At 57.0% G+C, this 25314-nt stretch overlaps 1 protein-coding gene across 2 annotated transcripts; it reads left to right on the top strand.

Annotated features, from left to right (window-relative positions):
* The first annotated feature begins 2095 nt into the window (after positions 1-2095).
* LOC138841190 (receptor-type tyrosine-protein phosphatase V-like) lies at positions 2096-24793 on the top strand. 2 transcript variants are annotated; one of them, XM_070041838.1, is made up of 35 exons: positions 2096-2120; positions 3292-3371; positions 4112-4179; positions 4479-4527; positions 4692-4964; positions 5304-5573; positions 5751-6014; positions 7273-7527; positions 7624-7869; positions 8011-8286; positions 9712-9987; positions 11544-11807; positions 12007-12273; positions 14124-14405; positions 14648-14788; positions 15036-15246; positions 15354-15421; positions 16695-16821; positions 16923-16970; positions 17986-18079; positions 18182-18272; positions 18365-18441; positions 19828-19962; positions 20677-20799; positions 21548-21708; positions 21798-21933; positions 22662-22729; positions 22864-22963; positions 23040-23118; positions 23208-23284; positions 23431-23559; positions 23656-23772; positions 23899-24047; positions 24276-24411; positions 24617-24793. In XM_070041838.1, exons 3-35 carry the CDS (start codon positions 4114-4116, stop codon positions 24674-24676), a joined length of 5115 nt encoding a protein of 1704 aa, XP_069897939.1. In that variant the 5' UTR covers positions 2096-2120; positions 3292-3371; positions 4112-4113; the 3' UTR covers positions 24677-24793. The 2 variants fall into 2 exon arrangements, with proteins under 2 accessions (XP_069897939.1, XP_069897940.1); XM_070041839.1 differs by having other exon boundaries at positions 2108-2120; positions 3292-3340.
* Positions 24794-25314: the final 521 nt, after the last annotated feature.

Here is a 25314-nt window from a genome sequence, read left to right as displayed (position 1 = left end):
AGGGGTGGGGAGAAGGAAGTGGGCACAGCCTTCCCCCACTCGCCTGCCCAGTGCCCCCAGCTTTCCATACTCTGAACTCACTATCTGTGAGTACTCCCCTCCCTCCTCCACCCCCCCTGCTGCTCCTCAGTGAGGACCCAGCAGTGGTTCAAGCAGTTAGATGCTGAGATCTTGGGTGGAGCCAAGGGATGGAGAAAGGAATGGAGGGCAGGAGTGGAGGTAATGTTGGAATTAAGCAAGACTCAAGACAGTTCACTTTGGGTGGAAGGAAAGCTGCTTCTGCCTCTTGCCCACCCCCTCTCCCCTTTCTGCCTAGAAATGCATGGACATCCATGCAGGCAAATGGCCAGAGCCTCCACCACAAGCCTCAGATGGGACAAGACATGTGTTCTTGCCCGAGACTGCGTGTCCCCAGGCTGGCTTGGGACTCTGCCTGCTGCTCCCTGATTTCTCTGGAGAAGGCTCTGGCCCATCCTGGAAGCCAAGAGCCTCTGGGAAAGCGCCCCCCCCCGCCCCCCATGCAGAATTGTCCCAGACCTGGGGCAGGACCACACCAGAAGCTCCCAGACTTCCATCACTCAATTGATGACTTGTCCTCCTGGGTTATGATTTCCAAGCTGGGCATCAGTGGTACATGCCTCTAATCCGAACTACTCGAGAGGCTGAGACCTGACAATCACAGTTCGAAGTCAGCTTGGGCAAGAAAGTCTGTGAGACTCTTTACTAATGAACCACCAAAAACCTGGAAGTAGAGCTGTGGCTCAAGTGGTAGAGCAGTAGCCTTGAGCGACAAAGCTTAAGGACAGTGCTTAGGCCCTGAGTTCAAGCCCCAATAGAACACACACACACACACCTTGGCCCAACACACACACACACACACACCCCTACACCTTGGCCCAACACACACACACACACACACACACACACACACACACACACACACACACACACACACACACACACACACACACACACACACACACACACACACACACACACACACACACACACACACACACACACACACACACACACACACACACACACACACACACACACACCTATACCTTGGCCAGTCCAAGCTAGCTTCTTCTAACACCAGGCTTGTCCCTGGCCATGTGGGGGAGACAGAGTTCATGAGAGGAGGAGGTGGAGGCAAAAGGATACCAAAGCAGATGTGTGTGAACAGGGCAGAAAAGTTCTGGGAGGCCAAAGGGTGGGGGGCTTGGGGTGGCCAGCAAAGAAGGCACAGGGCATGTTGCAGGCTGTCCCTCTGTGCCAGGCATCCTGGGTGCCACCCCCCCACCCTGACCCACTTTCCCTCTTGTTACCTCTTGTTTTCTGGCTGCTGGAGGGACTTACCCAAACCCTTCACCCCAGCCTGAGGAGGTAAGTGACCCAGGTCAGCATAGCCTGGAGAGGGCTGGGGGAAGCCAGGGGGCCAGTCAGTCACCTGATCAGGAGCTCCAGGAAAGAGCCTGGTGTTGGCCCGTCAGTGGAACACAGAACCCTGGTGGGCGGTGTGTAAGGTAAGGCAGCAAAATGGATAGCTGTTCCCACTGTGGCCCTCTCTTCCTTCCCAGTGTATTGGCCTTGGACACACACTCAGGCCTCTGTCCATACAGGCAGGTGCAGCCTGATGTCCCTGACTGCTCACAGGTACACACACACACACACACACACACACACACACACACACACACACACACACACACACACACACACACACACACACACACACACACACACACACACACACACACACACACACACACACACACACACACACACACACACACACACACACACCTCTCTCACTAGCCTCTGGATGTCTTCCCAGTGAAACTTCGCCTTTCCCCTTCCCAAGCCACCTCGGTCATGGTGTGGGAGGGAGAGGGGGCGATTTGTGCTGGTGATTATCTCCTGCCTGGTCATTATCTCCCTCCAGCGTGGGGGGCGCCCAAGGCCTGGCTTCAGGCTGTGGGAGAGCAGAGGAGGGGCCGGAAGAGCTGGCCTAGGCCAGCTGCCGGGAGAGGCCCGGCCAGTTCACACCGGGAGTTGGGATGCCTGGACCTGCTCCTGCCTGCCACTGTCTTCACAGCTCTTCGGGAGGAACTGTGGTAAGGTACTTTTGAGACCTCAGGAAGACCCCGGGGGCTCTCTAGGGAGAGGATGTGGGTTTGTCGATGGGTGGCTGTGGGGGAGGAGCTACAGCCTGTGTGGTACTTCTTTATTGTTATTATTTTTGCTGAATGGAGCGGCCTGGCTGGGGGTTAGGGGTTGCTGGGTATGTGACAGAATTTTCTGGAGCCCCTTTCTCATCCGCAAGGCTGCCCCAACCAGGTCGGGTGGAGGGCGCGGCTAGGCTTTCTATGGTCAATGCTGGGTGGTGTAGCCCAACAGGCCTGTCTAATGTGGGGGCTGCCGGACCCTCTTTCTCCATGCCGCTGTCTGGTGGTGTCTCCTGAGTTTGAGGGCTCCAGTCCCCACTTCTGCTCTCTGTGACTGCTCATGGAGAGTGGAGAAAAACCACAGTGACGTCCCCAGGTGAGGTGAGGTGGGGAACCCCCAGGGTCCAGAGTAGGGTGTTCCCCTTCCCCACCCCCAAGTACATGGCTGGACTCAAGCCTGGCACCCCTCCCCTGTCCTGTCCCTTCCTCTGCTTGTTCGCCTCCCCGCCCCCACGGCCTCTTTCCAGAGAGCGCATGTGTGCATGTGTCCGCACACTCTCATGCATGCACACACAGCCTGGAAAATCTGATGAGTGTGCACTGCTGAGTTTCCAGGCCCCCATCCAGGCCGGGGTGGGCGGCTCTGAGGTTTGGGGCTGGGTGGAGTGGGGGAGGGGTGGCGGTGCAGGCTGCACTGGTGGGTGTCTTGAAGAGGCAGGCCTGGGGGAGTCTGGCGGGGGCCCTTTGGGGGCCCGGCCTTTGGGGCATGGACCTGTCTGTGGCGCACACTTCCTTCCTGAGTTTGCTGGGTCCTGGGCCTCCTTCCCAGGGCTCCTCTCCTCCCCCTCGCTCACTTGGTGCGGGAGTTCCTGGGGGAGCAATGGCAGGTGAGCAGCCGGCTCCAGGCAGGAAGAGCCCAGCCTGAGCGCTGCCTTCTCCTCTGGGCCGCGCTGCCTTCTCCTCTGGGCCACGCTCCCGTTTCTGGTGCCTGCAGCCTGGTGGGGGCTGGGAGGGGTCAGGAAGCCAGGTGGGCACTGCTGACCTGGCTGGAGAAAGTGTGCCTGTGGGGGGGGGGGAGGGGCAAACAACTATTCTAGGATCTTGAATTGTTCCCCTGAAGGTTCCAAGCCGGGAGAAACCCGATTCTGAGCTGAGTGCATGCGTGCCAGGTCTGCCATTTCTATGGCATCAAAGCCACAGGTTCAAATTCAGCTTTTCCCTCAACACATGTGGGACCTCGGGGGAGGGGCTCTGCTCTCGCCTGGATTTCAGCTTCTGTGACTGTGGGGGGAGTAGATGACACCAAGGGTCAGGCAGGCCCACAAGTGCCTGGCCACCGGCTCAGGTCACAGGAACACTCGGACCTCTGGGACCCGAGGGTCTCCTCCTCTTCCCCTACAGAAGACAGACACCGCTTCCGCCATGCACGTGCACTCTGCCCATGGGAGGGGAGTGGTTGCTTCTCACCCCGTCCCCTTTCCACAGTTGGGGGGGGCTGGCCCTGTCCACTCTATGTGGTCATCTGCGAGGCCACTGCTCCCTTAGTCTTCCCTAGGGACAAAGGACATTTTGCTCCCTGGAGACCTGCCTGCGGGAAGTGGGATGGGGTGGGACATGGGCAGCAGGGCCGGGCGGGGGGGGGGGGGTTAGGCTTGTTCTGGGCTTGCAGTACTGTGGTTCCTCTTGTACCTTCTGGGCCTACAGCCCAGACTTTGCTTCTCCTCTCCCCTCTCCAAGCCTTGCCAAGGCTGTGGGCGTGGGGCAGGGTCTGGGGCTGAGAGGCAGCCCCCTTGCTCTTTGCTGCCTGCTAGAAGCTCTGCTCTGCCCTTCCCACTTCTACCCGAAGCCAGCCAGTGGGGCATCGGGAGGGTTAGGAGGGGGTGTGTGTGGGGGTGGAGGATGGCTCCGCCTTCTGCTGCCTCCCGACTTTTCCTCTGCAGACATGATGTGGGTGAGGCCCCCAGCGCTGTTGGCTTGTCTCCTCTGGCTCCAGGGCTTTGTGGCTGAGGTATGATGGGCACGGCGGGGGGGCATCCCAGGCTGGTGGACCCCTGCTCTCCCAGACATGTTCAGGTCCCCCACCTCTCTCCAGCGGGCCCCACAGCTGGTCTGCATCAGGCAAGAAGGAAGGCCAGTGGCAGAGGACAGAGAGCGGATGGCTCCAGCCTGCTAGGATGCCACCGCACCGTGGCTGTGTCTCCAGGAGACATCCCCCAGCTGTGCTCTCTGGTTCTAGCCTTGACCCTCCTGGCTCTCCCAGAGGCCTCAGTCCATCTCTCCTCCTCTCTCTTCCCTTCCTTCCTGCAGGAAGATGCATGTCACTCCCTGGAAGGGAGCCCAAACCTGGAGGGTGGAGGTAGGTGTCTTCTGTGGGTGGTAGGATGGAATGGGGGGGGTCTGGGAGAGGGGCTAGATGGATGCAGGGCTAATTACTCCACACCAGACTCTTTTGGGGGCCCTTCCTTCTTTATCAGGGGCCAAAGGGTATTGGGAGACTCTGCATACACCACTTTTCTCCAGGGCCACCCCCAAGCATGAACGTGAGCCACCAGGGGGCACCCACCAGCCTGTTTGTGAACTGGACAGCGGCAGAGCCCGGTGGCTTTGGCCATGCCCTCCGCCTCCTGCGCCTCAGCCCCCTCGGCTCTCCCGAAGGGCAGCAGCTCCAGGCCTACACCAATGGATCCAGCTTCGAGTTCCACAACCTGGTGCCAGGAAGTCAATACCAGCTAGAAGTGACTGACTTGCATCCCTGTGGACAGAATGCCACTGTCACTCTCACTGCCCGCACAGGTATGAGGACTGAAGGAGGGGGAGATTTGGCTTGAGGTTGGGGCAGGGTAGACAAAGGGGTCAGCCTCTGTGGGGCTGGGTGAGGTGGTTCATGACTGTAATCCTAGCCACCCAGGAGGCTGAGATCTGACCATCAAGGTGTGAAGCTAGCCCAGGCAGGAAAGTCCATGAGACATCTCCAGTTAACCACCAAAAGGCTGGAAGTGGGGCTGTGGCTCACGTGGTAGAGTACCAGCCTTGAGTGAAAAACTTAACACCACCAAGGCCCCCAGTTCAAGCTCCAGTGGTGGGGGAAAGGCCTTTGGAACTGACCTTGGTGCGTTTCTCTACTTCCTTTAGCCCCAGCAATTGTCCGAGAACTGCAGCTCCACAGCTCTGGGAGCCCCACTCGCCTGGAGGCCTCCTGGGGCGATGCCCCGGGGGAGCGGGATGGCTACCAGCTTCTCCTGTACCACCTAGAGTCCCAAACCCTGGCATGGAATATCTCCGTGTCCCCGGGAAACCTATCTTACCGCTTTGACAACCTCTTGCCAGGCAGCCAGTATGTATTGGAGGTTACCACGTGGGCAGGTGATCTCCACGCGAAGATCAGCATCCACCAGTGGACAGGTAAGCTGGATCCCTGAGCAAGGCCTGGAGTGATCTCCCCTCCCCCGATTTGGGGAAAGGTGTGGGGAGCCATTAGGCAGCCATGTTCCAGTGGTTATGCTTCCCGGCCCCTTTGCCTCAGAGCCGGTGTCAGTATCTTCTTCAAGCCCGGGTGTGCCCTGCTCATCCCTCCCTCAGGCCCCGTGCCCCCGGATCACCTGAGGCTAAGTGCCCTGGACACCAGTGCCCTGCACGCCTCCTGGAACCGCTCTGAGGGGGCTGCCCAGATCCACCTCCTGCTCACCGACCGCCTAGGCAGCTCCAACCTGACCACAGTAGTCAGCCGCGGGGTCTCAAATCATACCTTCCTCCACCTGTCTCCGGGAACCCAGTATGAGCTGATGCTCAGGGCTGCTGCTGGGCCCCATCAGGCCACGGGGCCCAGTGCCACCGAATGGACCTGTAAGTATCCCGGAGTAGGGGGGATAAGCCCAAGCTGCTTAATGATCTTTGTTATCTGGAAACAGCAGATGGGGAGTGGGTTCCTCTGGGGGCACAGATGCTGAGTATCTCCGGCTGGCTGGAGGCGCCACCTAGAGGATGACGGTAGAAGTGATGTTTATCATTATTGAACCATTTTCTGGGGTGGGCTCTGTGCTGGGCACTTCCTACGAGTACTTTAATTCCATCTTCAAAACAGCCTGATGTGGGTCCTGTTGCTCTATGTTATGGCAGAGGTTGCTAAGATGCAGAGAGAGAAAGAGCCCAAGGTCACACTTGGTGTGGATGTAGCCCATCTGGACCTGGCCGGAACTCTGTAGAACCCATTTCAGCTTCCCTCATTCACCATGTTCTTACTCTGAGAAGTGCTGCCGGGCAGTGGTTAAGAGGAGAGGAGCCAGGCCAGGCACCAAGGTCTCACACCTGTAATCTAAGCTAGTCAGGAGGATCTAGAGAAACATGGTTCAAAGCCAGCAAGGAAAGTCCATGAGATTCCATCTCAATAACTAGCAAAAAACCAGGCTGGAAGCATGGCTCTAGTGGTAGAGCCACAGCTGAGCAAGCAAGTCGAGTTAAGTGCAAGGCTCTGAATTCAGACCCTGGTACCAGATATCTTCCTGAGTTCTTAGATTTGTTTCTGCTACTTGCTAGCTGTGGATTTTTGGATGAGTATTTGCTTACCAGCCTTTGAACTCAGGCCCTCATGCTCTCCCTTGGCTTTTTCCCTCAAGGCTACAGTTCTACCACTTGATCCACAGCTCCATTTCCACTTTTTTTTCCCTTAGTTAACTGGACAGACATAGGAATCTCACAGACTTTTCTGTCTAGGCTGGCTTTGACTCACAATCCTCAGATCTCAGCCTCCTGAGTAGCTAGGGTCACAGGCGTAGATTCTGTTGGATTATCCAACTCCTGGCAGTTGCTCTATGTTGAACAAGTTGCATCCATCGTCTAGTGTGAGGATTATACGTGGGAGCTGCATGGAGCGTCCTCAGAGCTGGCAGACACACATTCAGTCACGTGATGTGTTATGTCTGTTGCTGCGGGCTGCTCAGATGGCAGCTCCAGTTCCTGGAATTCACTCAGAGTGTGGCGAATGGGGCTGCTGTCCTGGGCGATGCACAACTGGGCGTGTATGGAGAGCATCTGGCAGGGGCAGTGGGGGTTTTTCTCCTCCAATGCTTGGGTATTTGGGGAGTATTTGCCTCTTTCTCCTCAGACCCCTCTCCCCCACTGGATCTGTTGCTGACTCCGATGCCCCCTGAGCTGCAGGCCAGCTGGAAGGCAGGGCCGGGAGCGCGGGACGGCTACTTGCTGAAGTTGAGTGGACCGATGGAGACGAACATCTCTCTGGGCCCTGAGGTCCACAGCGCCACTATCCCAGGACCTCTGCCAACTGGACACTACGCCCTGGAGCTGAGGGTGCTGGCTGGGCCGCATCATGCCTGGGCTCAGGCCAGTGCCTGGCTGGCTGGTGAGTCTGGACTGGAGAGGTCAGCGTGGAGTCCTGCTAGGGGCAGTGGCCCAGGGGCGGCTGGGTCCTCACTATCCGATCTTTCTTCCTTCCCAGATCCTACAGCCCAGCCCAGGCAGGGCAGTGGTGCCAAGCTGCAGCTGCAAGGATTGAAGGCCACCAGGGAGCCTGGGCAGCGGGCATTGCTCTATGCAGATAGTGGCCCAGGCCTCCTAGGAAATATCTCTGTGCCCTCTGGCGCCACTCACGTCACCTTCTGTGAGCTGGTGCCGGGGGCCCGCTACCGGGTAAACATTACCTCGTCCTCTGGATTCATCACCCAAAGCCTCACAGGCCACACGAGTGAGTGCCAGCCACTGTGCACCCTGGTCCCGGGGCTGGAAGACTTTGCCGAGACAAGCAGGGGAAAGGCTTGGGAGAGCTGAGCAGGGGGTGTCAGGAGCCAGGACCCGTGACCCCTCACCAGACAGTCCCTCTCTTCAGGTCCCCTGGCACCCCGGTCACTGGAGGTCACCAGCAGGGGAAGCCCCTCTGAACTGACCATTGGCTGGGCCGCAGCCCCAGGAGAGCGAGAAGGCTACAAGGTTGGCTGGTTCCAGGACGGCAGCCAGGGGTCGCCCGACAGCCTCGCTGATGTGGGCCCGGACCGTTCCAGGCTGACTCTGAGGGATCTGGTCCCTGGCTCCTGCTACAACGTGTCAGTGTGGGCCTGGGCTGGGGACCTCCGCTCCAGCACCCAGAGGATACAGGCCTGTACCCGTGAGTTCCTGGCTTCACTCTGGGAGGCTGGCACAGGGCAGCAGGTGGTGGCATGGCCTCCTCCTCTCTGCCCTTTCCCGTGTCATGTTCTTGGTTCAGAGGGTCATGAGTGAGGTCTTTCCTGAATGTATTCGTATGCATTTTCTACCTCCCACTACCTGATTGGCTGGCCATCCACTCACACATATACCCATTCATCTATTCATTCTTTTCTTTTTCTTTTTCTTTTTTTTGCCAGTCAGGGCCTGGGCACTGACCCTGAGCTTCTTTTTGCTCAAGGCTAGCACTCTACCACTTGAGCCACTTCTGGCTTTTTCTGTTTATGTGGTACTGAGGAATGGAACCCAAGGCTTCATGCATGCTAGACAAGCACTCTACCACTAAGACACGTTTCCAGCCCTATTCATTCATCTATCCACCCACCCACCAAGCCATCCATCTACCCACTCACCCACCTGTCTATTTATCTACCCACCCACCCACCTATCCATCTATCCATGTACACACTCATCTATAAATTCTTCTCTATCTATCCACTCACCCATCCGTTCACCCACTCACTCACCTATCCACCTATTTATCTATCCACCCAGCCAGCCACGCACCTACCACCCACCCATCTAGCCAACCACATACCTATCTGTCCATCCATCCTTCCAATTACCCATTTATCGTCTCAACAAAAAATTAATTCCTACTATTTTCTAGGTATGGGATTAGGTGCCACAGCTAAACATTCTGAAGAAAGGACAACTGGTAGATAGCTTATATACCTAGAAGACATGAAATTTTACATCATATATGACAAATGTAAAGGCCTTGGCAGGAATATGCAAGACATACTTGCTTGAAATCACATGAAACTGCATTCAAATGGGGAAAAATGGGAATTTTAAGTAGACTGGGCTGATCTTTTTTGTACTCCTAACAAGGACATCTGCTTAGAGAGTCAGAGGAGAGAAAGCAAGTGGGGGCCTGGGTGGGAAGGATGTGGGGATTCATCAGGAGGCTAAGCATGAACACAGACCAGAGTTAGATTCACAGACATACTGTGACCTAGGCAGAAATCACTGTCAGCAGGTAGACTGGCAGGCAGGGCCCTTGTGGGGTATGAGAAAGTAGGTAGGTACCTTTCTAGGTAGCACAGTGAACAGACAACATGGCCTCAGGAGCTGACACATATCATGCAGGGGGCAGGTGTTGGTAGGGCCAGGTGTGGGGGTGGGGTTGGAGCAGGTGCTGGGCAGGGGCCTGGCATCAGGCAGGAAGTAGGTATTGGACTAGCAATCTAAGAAAGCTTCTGGGATGGTGAGGTGAGTGGGCCCTGAGCCCTGTGGAAGTGGGGGGTCTTTCCTCTGCAGCTGTTTGGGGCCACAGAGGCAGGGTTTGGTGTTAGTCCACGTCTGTCTCTTCCTGCCCTCCAAGGCCCTGCTCCGGTTGCCAACTTGAGCCTGAGCTTTGCTACGGAGCCGCCGCCGGCACTGAGGGCGTCCTGGAGTCCCCCTCCAGGTGGCAGGGATGGTTTCCAGCTACGGATTTACAATCTGCGACCCCTGGCTCTAGAAAAAGAGGAGACCCTGGCCCCTGAGGCCCAGAATTTCTCCTGGGCCCAGTTGGCCCCAGGCTCTGAGTTCCTGGTGCAGCTGGGTACCCTGCGGGGCTTGGACGAGAGCAGCAGTGCCAATGCCACAGTCTGGACACGTGAGTGCTCCCATGGGTCCTCCCTCACCCTGGCTCTTTGGACTCCCAGGGCTTCGTGTGTCCCCCCTTGACCTCGCTGGCCTGTAGGTAGGCAGCTGAGAAACTTCACTGCGAACCAGCCTGTGGCTATCCCCCCAACCCCAGGAAACTGCTCATCATTCATGGAAACGCTTGGCTTTCTTGAAGGACCATTCACTTGTACAGCAGCCACTTCCCATGCTCCCTTGGGCCCGGCGGTATGGAGGTGGGCAGCAGTGGGATCCAGCCCAGACCCTGCTGCTAGTCGGGTCTGGGCTATGAGTTGTCACTAAAACAAGCACCCTAGCAAATGCTCACTGGGTACTTTGCTCAGTACTCCACCTGCTGCTTAAAACATGCTTAGGAGATCAACACCCTGCCTATCTCCATCGACAAATGAGGAAACTGAGGCACACAGAGAGAAGGTAACTTGCCTTCTGAGGGGAGAGTTAAGATCAAGTTCAGCTGTGTGAGGAGCAACAGGAAAGAGGGGCAGAGTTCTCTGAAGGTCAGGGCACACGTGACCTCCTTCTCCCATGTTCCTCAGGAAGCCCTTCTTCTACCAGCTCAGGTCTTCCTGCATGCTCAGCTTGCTGGCCTCTTTCATGCCTCCAATCTGGGGTGACTCCCCCAACCCTGCCTGGGCCTTCCCTCTCAGCCTCCTTCTTCCCACGAAGCCACCATCACTCTCTTCAAGATTTCTCTCAAGAGCCAGGCACTGGTGGCTCATGCCTGTAATCCTAGCTACTCAGTTGCTGAGATCTGAAGATTGTGGCTCAAAGCCAGCCTGGGTAGGAAAGCTCATGAGCCTCTGATCTCTGGTTAACCACCTCAAAACTGGAATTGGAACTATGGTTCAAGTGGTAGAGCATTAGCCTTGAATGCAAAAGCTCAGGGACAGTTCCCAGGCCTAGAGTTCAAGTCCCATGCATAGCGCGCACACACAAAGACAAAAGAAAAAGAGAAAAGATTCCTCTCAAGAACTTAGACTGGAGAGAAGTATGGCCTGGGAGCCTGGAGATCTGGGTTCTAGCCCGGGCTAGCACTGAGAGCATGCCTCAGCCTCCCTGGCCCCCATTATCCTTGGAGATGGAGGTAGTGGGCCAGGCCTGCATGACCCCAGATCCTAGGACTGGGTCTGAGGACAGAGGACATTGCCTGGGCCCCACACGCCCATCTGTCCACCCACATCAAGGTATTTCAAGTCCTGCAGGACTGAGGAGAGCCTGTGAACAACATCCATGGTGCCCTGTCTAGTCCCATAGGCCACAATGGGATGGCACTGGGAAGAGGGAGAGATTAATTTATCCATTTAAGCTGGGGTGGTAGGGGTGGTGGTGGTGGTGGAGAGGGAATGGGCAGAGTCAGATCTCAGGATCCCTGCTGTCCCTGGTCACTGTCCCTGGCTCAGACTGGGCCAGGACAGGCAGAATGAATGGTAGAATGGACCTTTCTGGGCAGGAGGACCCAAATAAAATATCTAATGTAGATTCTTTTCTCTCTTCTTGTCCACCCTGCCATGCTTGGCTTTCCTACAGCTCCCTTGGCCCCTCCTGAGATCCATGTGACCAGCGAGGGCCCCACACAGCTCCGGGTATCCTGGGTCCATGCTTCTGGGGGCCGAGATCAGTACCAGCTGACCCTGTACCAGGAAGGCACCCAGGTGGCCACTGGCACCTTGGGGGCCGAGGTGGACAGCACAAGCTTTTCAGCTCTGACCCCGGGCACCCAGTATGAGGTGGAGTTGGCCGCACAGGCTGGGCCCCTCCGCACCGCAGCTGCCAACGTCTCTGGCTGGACCTGTGAGCAGACTGTGGGAAAGGCAGGGAGGGGAGGGCGCGTGGCCAGGACTACTCCAAGACCCCTGGGCCCCTCCCTCCATGGCATAGTAGCTCACCTCCACGCTGAGGGCCCCGCATGAGATCATGGTCCTCTGAGCCACACAGGCCTCTCATGATCAGGGCCAGCGGGCCTGGCTGACCCGTGCCCTTCCCTCCACAGCCCCGTCCATGCCCAGTGAGTTGCTGGTGTCCATGCAGGCCGGCAGCGCCACGGTCAGCCTGGCCTGGGCCAGTGGCTCCTTGGGGCAGGGCATATGCCATGCCCAGCTCTCCGAGGATGGGCACCCCGCCTGGGAGGAGCCCCTGGCCGTAGGCCAAGCCCACCTCGTGCTGAGGGGCCTCACCCCTGGACGCAGCCTCGGGCTGTCAGTGCTGTGCCGAGCCGGGCCTCTCCAGGCCTCCACTCGCCCCGTGGTGCTGCCTGTCGGTAGGTTGCCATCTGCGAGGGGTGGGAGAAGTGACAGGAGGCTGTGGCCCTGCTCTGGCAGGCAGGTGTGTGCCCACCTCTGTCCCCATGGCTTGCTACCAAGGACAAGTCATTTCTCCACATGACTGTGGTCCTTCCCATGAACACAGACAGCCCTCTGCACCTGCTGGTTTAGGGGTAGTGTGTGTGTAGGGGGGGGCTTAAATTTAGGGCCTTGAACTCTTTCTTAGCTTTTTTTGCTCAAGGCTGGTGCTCTACCACTTGAGCCACACGCTCCAGCGCTGGCTCCCCTCCCCTTCCCCCCCATTTCAAGTGTTTTAAAACGTTAGCAGTACAAATTATCCAGGTTGAGGATTATCCACAGATCAATGCAATGAAGTCCATATTAAAAAAAAAAAACCCAAATAAAGAAAACAACATAAAACATACTCATCAGGTCTCAGACCTAAAGTTTGAGACATTGAATTTCTATAACTTGCTCATTCCCTTTCGCCTTCATCTGTTCCAGGACTTGATTGATGGTCATGTTGTTATCATGTCCGTGAGCATTTTCCTGACCCTTTGATTTTTGGTTTTTGTTTTCCATTGAGGCTCTTGGTCTTTTATCCTCCCTATTTCTCAGCATGGAGGACTTTAGTTCATTGTCCTGGCTGCTTTGTTTTTATTTTTGATATTGGGCTTTGGCCTCTGTCATTATTATTATTTAATAATAATATCCACCCCTCTTTTTAATGATGGAAACAGAAAGCATCTAAAACCGAAGCTTCTGAAAGAAGCACTTGTTCTTGCTGGTCTTGTATCTCTCCTCAAACTTGACCTTGGCCTCCCATAGGGCCTTGTGTTTAAGAGCTGGGTCTTTGAAGACATCCTTGTTGACCACAGATTTGTCCCAGGGGATATCTATATACAATCACAAGGTGATTGTAGTTCAAAGGACTTGATCTTTGACCTCTTGGCCATCTTCTTCTTGCCCATGTTAGCTGTCACTTTTCGGGAATAGCAATCAATTCCTGCCACCAAAGCATGGCTGTAGGGGCGATTTGAGGGCCATCATCAATGTTCTTCACGATGATGGCTTTAAGCACCACTTTCCCAGGTTTCCTGAACTTGTCCATTTCGACAGCACCCAGCAGCCTTACAGCAAAAAGGACTTTAATAATATTAATAACCTCTGTCTCTCCCCCATTATTATTTAAATTACTGTGATAATGGTTTTTTTGAGTATATTCTTTTCCTACTCAGAATTTTTTTTTTCCTCTGTGAACTCCTGCTTTCTTGGTTTGTGTATTTTTTTTTTGTTTCTGCTCTGACTACTTTCTTTTCTCTCTGAGTTCCGTGAATCTTTCCTATCTTTTTCTTTTTTGCTAGTCTGGGGCTTGAACTCAGAGCCTGGGCACTGTCCCTGAGCTTCTTTTGCCCAAGACCAGCACTCTACCACTTGAGCCATGGCACCACGTCTGGCTTTTTATGTTTATGTAGTACTGAGGAATTGAACCCAGGGCTTCATGCATGCTAGGCAAGCACTCTGCCACTAAGCCACACTCGCAGTCCCCTGTCTTTACTTCTTGATCTTCCTGGTGACATTCTTTTTCAGTTTCATGATGTTCCTCTTTCCTTCTGCCACTGCTGGCTTTTGGTTGGCTAATTGGATATAAGAGTCTCACAGACTTTCCTGCCCAGGCTGGCTTGGAACCTCAGTCCTCAGATTTCAACCTCCTGAATAGCTAGGATTACAGCTGTGAGCTGCTGGTGCCCGGCTGCACCTGCTGCTTCTGGGGGCCCCTGAGTGAATGTCACCTTCCTGGGGGTACACGGACTCCTACACAGAGCAGACCCCATGGTTCCCCCAGAGCCTGGCCCTGTGAAGGACGTGCAATGCCAGCCGGAGACCACCCACCTGGCCCTGACCTGGTCCATGCCTCTCGGGGATGTGGACTCCTGTCTGGTGGTAGCAGAACAGCTGGTGGCCGGAGCGGGCACACGCCTCGTGTTTCAGGCCAACACCTCTGAGGATGCCTTTCTCCTGCCTAACCTGGCACCTGCCACGCCCTATCGCCTCAGCCTCAGTGTGCTGGGCAGGAATGGCCTGTGGAGCCGGGCAGTGACCCTGGTATGCACCACTTCTGCTCAAGGTAGGCCTTTGTACCACTCTCCCTCCATCACTGCTGGCCCCCAGTGCCTTTCCCCTGGTTCCACACAGGAGCCTTGTCCCATGGCCCTGTAGCCTGTGAATCTTCGAGTTCTTATTTAATTGTGTCCAGGAACCGTTTTTGCTGACAGACCCTGGGAGAGGTGCTGGGGACAGAAAGGCCTGGTCCCTGCTCCCTGACTATAGCCACCAAGTTGGGCTTCTGTGTCCTCCCCTCTCCCCCAGCCTGGCATCCCCCAGAGCTGGCCGCAGCCCCCCAGCTGGAGCTGGAGTCAGGGCTGGGGGTGACGATCACACGAGGCATGTTTGGCAAGGATGATGGGCAAATCCAGTGGTATGGCATCATTGCCACCACCAACGTGTCACGTGAGTCCCGGGCCCAGAGGGGTGCAGGGAGCCTGGCTGTGGCCTGGCATGGGCAGGTGCGGATCGCCACTTAACCTGAGACTCGATGATGAAGATCTGAGGCTGGGCTTGACTTGCAGCTGGAAGGGACCCCCAGACTCTTCTAGGTGGAGAACATGCTAGAGAAATGGAGGCGCTCCTCGCGGCGGAGAGCGAGGCCTCTACCCACTGCCCATCTCCTTCTGTCCTTTCCCCATTTCTCCGCCAGTGCCTCAGCCCCCGCAGGAAGCCATCAACCACACGTGGTTCGATCACTACTACAGGGGACACGACTGCTATCTGGCCACCCTGCTCCCCAACCCCTTCTACCCAGGGCCCTGGGCTGTGCCAACATCCTGGACGGTGCCCATGGGCACGGAGGACTGTGGCCATACCCAGGAGATATGCAACGGGCAGCTGAAGCTGGGTTTCCAGTACAGGTGAGTGTGTGTATGGGGGACGACGGGCATCCACCGCCAGTGTGCAGGTCTGGGAGGGGCGTGGCCTCATCACCTGCCCTCCTCAACGGCCTTCTTCCCTGCCCCAGGTTCAGTGTGGTGGCGTTCACCAGGCTCAACTCTCCGGAGACCATCACCTCTTTCTCAGCCTTCTCAGGTGAGGAGGGCACCTGGCTGGCGTTCAGACAGTGCCAGCCGGTCCCTGGAGCTGGGGATGCATGCTGGGACCTCTCTTGCAACCTGCGGCGGGAGGGGCTCAGCTTAGGCTGCTGGGGGTCAGGTGCCAGCTTGCAAAGCTGAGGTTCTGAGACCCTGGGCACCAGGCCTGGGCGGGGGCTGGGCTAGAGAGGCACTGTCACTTCACTGTTTTCTATAGCAACAGCATTTTCCTATCTGCAGCCAGCCACCAGGGCTCTAGAGTAGCACTGTCCAGTAGGAACCCAGTGCAAGCCACCAGTGTGAGCTGAACCACATGTGCAACTTAGAATTCCCTAGCATAGATCCAAGTGTAGTGGAACACGTCTGTAATCCCAGTACTTGGGAGGTTGTGGCTGTAAGATTGTGAGTTTAAGGACAGCCCGGGCTCACACCTGTAATTCCAGCTACTCAGGAGGCTGAGATCTGAGGATCACAGTTCAAAGCCAGCCCGGGAAGGAAAGTCCATGAGACTCTTATCTCCAATTAAAGACCAAAAGACCAGAAGTGGCGCTGTGGCTCAAGTGGTAGAGCGCTTTCCTTGAGCTGAAGAGCTAAGGGACAGTGCCTAGGCCCATAGTTCAAGCCCCATGACCGACCTAAAAAAGAAGGAAGCTGAGATCTGAGATTGAGGGTGAAAGCCAGCCTGGGCAAGAAAGTCCAATTAACCATTAAAAAGCTAGAAGTAGGGTGTGGCTCAGGTGATAGAGCGTGGGCCTTGAACAAAATAGCTCAAAGATATTGCCTAGGATCTGAGTTCAAGCCCCAGGAGACACACACACACACACACACACACACACACACACACACACACACACACACACACACACACACACACACACACACACACACACACACACACACACACACACACACACACACACACACACACACACACACACACACACAGAGAAAAAGGTGACATTAATTTTTGACCTCACATTGAGCCAGTCACATTGCTTGCGCTCACTAAGCAGGAGGCCGCTGCTTTCCCTACAGGAGAGCGCAGTTCTACAAGGCCCAGGAAGCCGGGCCTTTGCCCTCTTCCTTTAGAGGGCGTGAGGGAGGGGAGGCCTGAGTCTGGGGTGGCTTGCTGGCCACCCCAGTTCAGTTCCTGGGGCCCAGTTTGCACCTGTGACTTCTAGTGTTCTCTATGACAACCTGAGTCCTGCAGAAGCTGGCCTGTCCACAGGCCAGCGGGACAAGGCCATATCCACCTCTTCTTCTGTCCCCAGAGCCCCGGGCCAGCGAGTCCTCGGCTGCAGTGCCCCTGGCAGCCGTGGTGGGCATCGCGGCAGGCTGCGTCCTCACCGTCTGTGCCGGGCTGAGCTTGCTGTGCTGGTGGAGGCGGAAGGGGCCGGGGTGAGTGGGAAAGGGGGAACCACCGTGGGGGATGAAGGGGGCTCCCGGGGGCCATCCCCACCTGGGGGACTGCCTCCCACTTTGCCTTTGTGCTCTGGTAGGGCAGAGAAGGACGGCTTTTCCCACGAGCTGAGGTCCCACAGCCTGAGGTGAGGTACAGCCCAGTGCTTCCTTGAGTGGGACTGGGGCAGCGGCGTGGGCCTGGGGGGGCGGCCCGGGGGGGCGCTGCCGCAGCCCCTTGCAGGTTGTGCCTCTGTGACTGCACACAGACAGCTCCCGGGCCTCTCCCATCTTCTTGAAGGCTTCCAGCACCTTCTACCTCTTCTCCTCACGCCTGCAGCTTCTCCCTCCTCTTCCTCCTTCAAACCTACTGCATAAGTTGGAGCTGTCACTGATAGAGGACCAAGGAGGAACGGGGGAAAGAAGTTACTTCTGGGGGTGGGGGAAGGCTTGTGCTGAGTGTAGTGGCATTCATCTGTAATCCCGGCACTTGGGAAGCTGGAGCAAGGAGTTTTATTATGGTGGAGGCTTGGTGAGTCCAAAATCGGATGGGATGGGCGGCCCTAGACCCACGCGAGGGTCCGAAGGGTCTGCGGGAAGAGTTCTTCCTCCCAGGAGGTCGGTTTTTGTTCTCTCAAGGCCTTCAACTGACCGGGTAAGGCCCATCCACATTAGGGAGCGTCAGCTGCTGTCATTACAGACAACTAAGTTAAAAAGCTAATCGCATCCAAAACACAGCTTCGTGGAAACATCCAAGGTGATGCTTGGTTATATTTCTGGGCACTGTGGCCAGCCAAGCTGACATAAAGCTAGCCACCACCCTCACTGCAGTGGGTTCTAATCACATGGATGAGTGGCTGTGGGGTTACTCCCGGCCAGAGCTCTCCCTCCTAGTGGCATTGATTGAGCACTGGCTGTATACTTGGGCCCTGTCCTCCGCCCCCACCCTCTCGTGCTCTCTCTACCCCTTTTCCTTCATTCTGTGATGGCAGCTTGCACTGGAGAGCTGACCGGGAGTGTGTGCTGTTCATTCTGGGGTTCAGAGGCCAGGATCTGCGAGCCCAACAGCCCCCGTGCGCACACTGTTTATCCAGCAGTGCATCTGCCATCCGGGGCGGGCAGGGCAGGGTTCACCCTCACAGGTGGGAACCCCCTCCCCGCTAGGCGGACCCACCGGCCCATCCCTACCCACGGCTTCCGGCAGAGCTTCGAGGCCAAGAGTGCTCATGCCAACCAGGCGTTCTTCCAAGAGTTTGAGGTGAGGCCTGCATTGCCCGTAGACTCCTGGTTTCCCAGCCTGGTGCCCACCTGACTCAGTGAGTTAGGTCAGCGCCAGCATCAGCGCCTCCCATGTGGGCAGGAGCTGAAGGAAGTGGGCCGGGAGCAGAGCCGGCTGGAGGCAGAGCAGCCGGCCAACGCCGCCAAGAACCGCTACCCACACGTGCTCCCTTGTGAGTAGCGGCAGCCGGAGGGCAGGGCCCGGGGCCCGGCGGGGCCCGGGAAGGGGCTGCGCGTGCCCACCCTGAGCTGCTCCTCTCTACAGACGACCACTCCAGGGTCAGGCTGATGCAGCTGGCTGGAGACACCCATTCTGACTACATCAACGCCAACTTCGTTCCCGTAAGCACCACTGGCTGGCGGGGCTCTGGAGGTGTCAGTTTAGGATGTGAGCTGCAGGGGCGGCGGGGGGGGGGGGGGGGGGGGGGGAGGGGGGAGAGAAGGGGGAGGAGATTCAGGGTCCTGGCGAAGCTATAGCTGTCATTTGTGATGATCACCCAGTCCTTATGTTTTAGGTCAACACAGTAGGTGGTGTTTGAGGGTCCATTCTGTTGAGTTAGTCATGTTAATACCTTCATGGGTCATGTGTGTGTGTGTGTGTGTGTGTGCGCGCGCGCACGTGTGTATGTTTGTGTGCGTGTGCACGCACATGTGTGTAGGAAAGAGAGAGCGATTTGGAGAGATCAGGGCATCCTGGAGGAAAGAAAAAAAATGGTCTATTGGAGGAATCACCAAAGACTTCCAAAAGCTATGTGTAGTGTAGTGATACATGCCTGTAATCCCGGCTACATGAGAGGCAGAGGCTGGAGGATTACAGGTCCTGGACTGGCCTAGGCAAAGTTAGGAAAACACTATCCCAAAAGCAAAATACAACAGGGCCAGAGACATAGCTCAAGTGGTAGAGCACTCGCCGCACGTGTGCAAGGCCCTGTGTTCAAACCTCAAGAAGTTTCCTAGCAGAGGGGGCATTCAGTCTCTTGAAAAACAAATGGCGTTGTTTGGATTAGCCTACATGAGTTGTGCAGGGGGTCAGTGTAACACTTCCACACATGTATTCTGATCAACCTGACCCCCGTCTCTCTCACCCCTCCCCACTCCCCGCCTTCTTACAACAACCTCAATTCTATTTTGACACGTGCAGATGAGCTTCCACCGTATTTGACCACATGTGTCCTCTGTCACCCTCTCTGGTTGCCCTCACCCGATATTTTTTCCTGATATTCTGTGTGTGTGTGTGTGTGTGTGTATGTGTGTGTGTGTGTTGCACGGGAATGCAGGGTAAGGTGGGGCTCAGGGGGGAAAGGTAGACAGGGCTGGAGGGAGGAAAGAGGATTGGTTTTTAGCGAAGGGCTTTAGAGTCTGTGATGAGCCGTAATGCCTCAAGAAGGGTCGTGAAGGGGGGAGGGCGCTGGGGGGGGGGAGGCAGCTTGGAGTTAGGGGAGACACTTGGGTTGGTGAGTGGGTGAGCTGCGTAGACCGGCACGCTGGCCTGTGTGGATCTTGCTATTTCCAGGGAGGATTTTCTTGCCCCTTTGAGGTGGGCATGGCAGTGGCGCTTAGAGCCCGGGCTGTTCCTGTGTTTGCACACGTGGCTGTATGGGCCTGCGTGCTGCAGCCATGCTTGTGGAGGTCAAGGGCTGATCACCCCTGTTCTATGGTGGGGGCCTGGGGGCCATGACACCCCCCCCACCTGTGACTGTGTTCCTGCCCTCTGCTCCCACGCCCTAGGGCTACACCCACCCACAGGAATTCATCGCCACCCAGGGGCCTCTCAAGAAAACGCTGGTGGACTTCTGGCGGCTGGTGTGGGAGCAGCAGGTCCCCATCATCGTCATGCTCACCGTGGGCATGGAGAACGGGAGGGTGAGCACGCTATGCTATGCAGCCATGCAGGTCCACAAAAGAGCCACTAGGTGGCGCTTGTTCTTGTAGGAACCTCCCCTCCCCCGCACCCCATTAGGTGTGCTAGGACAGACAGAAGTGAGGGAGGATGGAAAGGGAAAAGGATACAAAAGTTAGGGTACCCTGCCTGAGAGATGCCTCCCCTGTGCCCTGAGCAGGCTGCTGAGTTGGCCTGTGACTAGGGCAGCAAGGCAAAGGCAGATGGCCCCTAAACCCGAGCAATCCAGTTTCCCAAAGGAGCCAAAGACCCTCCGAGCCCTGGGGGTCCAGGGTGAAGGTGCTGGCTCCCAGCGATAGGAGGGAGGCTGCTGGAGAAGGAGGCCTTGGAGCTGTGGGTACAAGGAGCAGAACTTCATCAGGGTGGCAGGGACCCAAAAGATGGGCTGGGAAGGTGGCTCAGTGGTAGAGTGCTAGCCTCCAGTGCATGAGGCCCTGGGTTCGATTCCTCAGCACCACATAAGCAGAAAAAGTCAGAAGTGGTGCTGTGGCTCAAGTGGTAGAGTGCTAGCCTTGAGCTGAAGAGCTGAGGCCTAGGCCCAGAGTTCAAGCCCCACCACCAAACAAACAAACAAAAAAGAGATGGGCAGAGAGGGGGTGGGGCTGATAAACTGGGGTGAGGGTGGGGTGGTAGCAGGGAGTCCCCACTCCCCAGCCCTCTCCAACCCTCCACCCTAGGTGCTGTGTGAGCATTACTGGCCAGCGGACCCCACCCCTGTCACGCACGGACACATCACCATCGACCTCCTGGCCGAGGAGTCCGAGGATGAGTGGACCACCAGGGAGTTCCGGCTGTGGCATGTGCGTGGCCAGGGAACAGGGCGGCGGGGGCTGAGACCTCCTGAGGAGGTGGCCCTCATATTGCTGAGGATCACTGCACTTAGCCACCCATGGAAGGATGGTTAGGGAAGGGGTGCGGGGCACAAAGCAGGTCAAGGCTGACCCGGGGTATGGAGTGAACAGAGGCGGAGCGTGTGGCTCACATCTGTCATTCTAGGTACTCAGGAGGCTGAGATCTGAGGATCTGGGTTCAAAGCCAGCCTGGGCAGGAAAGTCCGTGAGACTATCTCAGTTAACCACCAGAAGTGGCGCTGTGGCTCAAGTGGTAGAGCTCTCGCCTTAAGCTGAAGAGCTGAGGGACAGCACCCAGGCACAGAGTTCAAGCCCCACGACCAAGGGGTGGGGGTGGGGGCGGAGACAGAGCAAAGAGAGAAGCAATGGACGGTGCCATCCCTACCCTGAACTCAGATCTGTGCTCCCTGCCCTCCCCACCCCTGGGTGCTTCCCCAGTGGGTGATCTTCTGGGAGAGGAAGACGGGGCCTGGGATCAGCCCTCTGCAGGCACAGATCACCCAGGAGCCTTGAGAAGGAGCCAGGGACTCAGGCAGCGTCTACAGCGGGGTGGGTGGGGACATAGAGCTGCCACCCTCCCTCCAGGAGACTGGGTCTGAGGGGAGAGGCTGACCACTGCCCTCAGGAGTTGGTGAGGAAGGCTCAGTAGCATAGCCCCTGCCCCCCTCCTGCCCCCCTCCTGCCCACCCGCCCTCAGGGTGCCCAGCAAAAGCAGCGGAGGGTGAAGCAGCTTCAGTTCACCACCTGGCCTGACCACAGCATCCCCGAGGCCCCCAGCTCCCTGCTCGCCTTCGTGCGGTTGGTACAGGAGCAGGTGAGGGCCACCCAGGCCAGGGGGCCCATCCTGGTGCACTGCAGGTGAGAACGGGAGGTGGGGGGGCCTTGCCTGGCCACGGTGGGGGGGGGAGGGGCCTCCCCCACTGAGTTCCCCAGGGCTGTCCCCACAGTGCCGGTGTGGGCCGGACGGGCACCTTCATCGCCCTCTTGAGGCTGCTTCAGCAGCTGGAGGAAGAGCAGATGGTCGATGTGTTCCACACCGTGTATACACTCCGGCTGCATCGGCCCTTCATGATCCAGACACCAGTGAGCACCTTACCATGCTGGGCCCCGCCGCTCAGACTTCAAGGAGAGGGAGGGCAGGAGATGGTCACAGGAAGTAGATGACTCTTTCTACAGTGGCCTGTTGTGCTCAGGGCTCATACTATGCCACTGTCCTCCCTGGGCTGTATTTTTCCCCCTTCCCTTTCCCTTCCCCTTCTTTCTCCCTTCCCTTCCCTTCCCTTCCCTTCCCTTTCCTTCCCTTCCCTTCCCTTCCCTTCCCTCCTCTTCCCTCTCCCACACCCCAGGGCTTTTGCACCACACCTCCACTTCTGGCTTTTTGCTGGTCAATTAAAGGTAAGAGTTTCACAGATTTGTCTGCCCAGACTGGCTTTGATCAGGGATCCTTGGACCTCAGTCTCCTGAGTAGCTAGGATTAGAGGCGTGAGCCATGGCAGTGCCCGGCTTGTTTTCTTTTTTTCTTTTTTTTTTTTTTTTTTGGTCGGTCGTGGGGCTTGAACTCTGGGCCTGGGCGCTGTCCCTCAGCTCTTCAGCTCAAGGCGAGTGCTCTACCACTTGAGCTACAGCACCACTTCCGCTTGTTTTCTTTTCTATGAACGGACAGGAGGGATGGCCCTGGCCAAATCCACACTGAAGGACAGCACAGGGAAGTTCTTAGATAGATGCCTTGTCCCTCCTGTGTGTTTTAGATCTTACTGGGCTAGCCCTCCCCCCCTTCCCGCCCCCCCAGCTGACATCCTCTCTTCCACCAGAGCCAGTACATCTTCCTGCACAGCTGTCTGCTGAACAAGATTCTGAATGAGCCCTCTGACACTTTAGAGTAAGTTCTTGGGTCCCGGCAGCTGGGCACGGTGCCCCGTACCTTCTCACCAAAAGGATTTGGCCTCCTGCCCTTGGGGAGAGCCTGGAAGACTGGCAGTGGGAGCTGGGTCACCTGAGCCTCTTTCTTCTCAGTCCTTCCCCCAGATCTGGGCCCATCTCTGTGATGAACTTCGCACAGGCGTGTGCCAAAAGGGCAGCCAATGCCAACTCTGGCTTCCTGAAGGAGTACAAGGTAGACTGCAGGCCCAGGAGTGGGTGGCACCAGAGGTGGGCCTTCCCTTCCCTGCCTCAGGGTGTCTCCTTCCCAGCTCCTGCTGCAGGCCATCAAGGATGACACGGGCTCTTTGTTGCCCCCTCCTGGCCATGAGCAGAACAGCTCCACCTTCTGTGAGTCTCACTGGGTATACTGTGAGAGTTGGGGTTGGGGTAAAGACTTGGACCCTGTGGGCAACCTCTCACTCACCACTTCCCCGCAGATGATGGTTCTCAGGTTGAGCTTTCTCTGGATCAGGAGAGCCCCACTGATGCCATGACCGAAGCCTGGCTCTTCCCTGTGAGATGATGCTGGTCTAGCTGCCTTACTGCTTACCCTCTATTTGTGCTTCTCAGCCTGGGACCTGGGGACTCTGGGAGCTTTTGGAGCTATGGGTTGGGCAGAGGACAACTTAATCCTTGGAGCTGATTGGCTGTGCTCTGCAGGGTGGGCCTTCTGGCCATGACCACGTCGTATTGACTGGCCCTGCGGGACCAGAGGAACTCTGGGAGCTGGTGTGGGAGCACGGAGCCCATGTGCTGGTCTCCCTGTACCCGCTGGATACCCAGGAAAAGGTGAGGGGCGTGGGGGGACAGAGGATAGGGAAGGGAGGAAAGCATGGTGCCGTCTGACCTTAGGAAGGTCCCTGAGCAACGTGGGCTATGTTCCAGCCTCAGGAGTTCTGGCCAACAGAGATGCAGCCGGTGGTCACAGACATGGTGACAGTGCACCGGGTGGCTGAGAGCAACACAGTCGGCTGGCCCTGTACCGTGTTCAGGGTCACACATGTAGGTGTCTTGGCCACCGGCCATGGGGTGGCGGGCTGTGGGGGTCAGGGGTCAGGGTGAGGGAGGGTTCCGGGCTGGCTACCCTCCGCCCTGCTGGGCACCGATTGGGATCTGGTCTCTTCCCAGGGGCAGAGCGGGCTGGAGAGGCAGTTTCAGTTCTGGGAATCGGGGCACGAGCTGCCCGCTGCCACCTTGCTGCCTTTCCTAGCTGCGGTGGGCCATTGCTGCTCCCAGGGCAAGAGCAGAAAGCCGGGCACACTGCTCAGCCACTCCAGGTGCTGTTGGACAAATCTCCCGGCCCCTGCTTGAATGTGTGGGTCCAAACAACACAGTGCCCCAAAGTCCCTGTCCACTCTGCACCTTGCCCTTTACCCTCCTCTCCCCCACTTCCGGTCAGTATCCAGGGCCCTTTCCCAGTCCCTGGACCCAGGTGTGCTTTCAACCACATCCCTGGATGTGGAGTACCCCTCAGGGTACTCCATCCAACTCTAAGTCAATTGCAGCAAGGGCACTACCCATCTGGGCATCTTCCTGGCCATGGAGCAGCTGCTGCAGCAGGCGGGATCTGAGTGCACCGTGGATGTCTTTAACGTGGCCCTGCAGCAGTCACAGGCCTGTGGTCTCATGACTCCAACACTGGTGAGAGGCAACCAAGGGCTCAGCTGTGGGATGGGCCTGGGACAGGCAGGTTGTACTGGCTGCAGCAGCCTCGGGGCAGCAGCATTCAGTTTTGCCACCAGGTGGCGCTATGGACCACTATGCTCTGACCCACGTGGCGTGCTAGGGTTAGAAGACACAGGTTTGAGCAGTTAAGAGTGAAGCTTCTTTCCATGTCTACCCTCAGGAGCAGTATATCTACCTCTACAACTGTCTGAACAGCGCACTGGTGGACGGGCTGCTCTGAGTCTGCGAAGGGCCCGTGCCCTGATGGGCTGTGATGGCAAGGCAACCCAGGCCTGGCTTCCCTGGGAGAATAGTTCCATAGGATCCCAACCAAGGGGAAACAGCCAAGGAATAAAAACATGCGGTCAAGTCTGAGGCAGTGTTCTGTCTGTCTGTCCTCTAGCATGGGTCCTCGTGGGCAAACAGGACAAGGATGGGAGCTGGGGCCTGGGACCAGCTGAGCTGGCTGTGCCCTGGAGCTGGTAAGTGGCTGGCTCTCACCCTGGAGTCCCCCCATCTCCCAACACACACTTCTTAGTCTTCTGGTTTCCTCAGATTTCCATCGCTACCTCTAGCATCCTGTGGTGCTAGGCCCAGGGATAGAATCTCACTGACGTACCCATTCTTACCCACCATCCCAAATGCACTAGGATTTATGTTGTCCCTCACTTCCCTTCTCTGGACACCCCAGCCTTCTCTACCTGTGAGAGCCTCAGGAGCCATCCTCACTCACAGCAGACTTCTTGCCAGGGTAGAGATGCTCATGAGGGTCAGGAGCCAGAGAAACTCCCCAGGTCAGGCCTACCAAGTCCTCCCTGCTCCTTTGTTCTTTCCTGTTTCCTCCCCTCCAATAGGAGGAGGTGGAGGAAAAAGCAAGGA

This window comes from Dipodomys merriami, unplaced genomic scaffold (assembly GCF_024711535.1).
Source record: "Dipodomys merriami isolate MVZ:Mamm:240054 unplaced genomic scaffold, mDipMer1.0.p SCAF_31, whole genome shotgun sequence".
In the NCBI taxonomy this organism is placed as follows: Eukaryota; Metazoa; Chordata; class Mammalia; order Rodentia; family Heteromyidae; genus Dipodomys; species Dipodomys merriami.
The sequence above is the reverse complement of the archived record's forward strand: the minus strand, read 5'-3'. Positions and strand labels throughout refer to the sequence as shown.

Bases quoted from the DNA above. Each gene is read 5' to 3' on its own strand.
- LOC138841190 (XM_070041838.1), top strand. From the start codon at position 4,114: ATGATGTGGGTGAGGCCCCCAGCGCTGTTGGCTTGTCTCCTCTGGCTC. The intron at 18,442-19,827 runs GTAAGCACCACT...CCCACGCCCTAG, and splicing joins TCAACGCCAACTTCGTTCCC to GGCTACACCCACCCACAGGA. The intron at 23,773-23,898 runs GTAGGTGTCTTG...GTCTCTTCCCAG, and splicing joins CCGTGTTCAGGGTCACACAT to GGGCAGAGCGGGCTGGAGAG.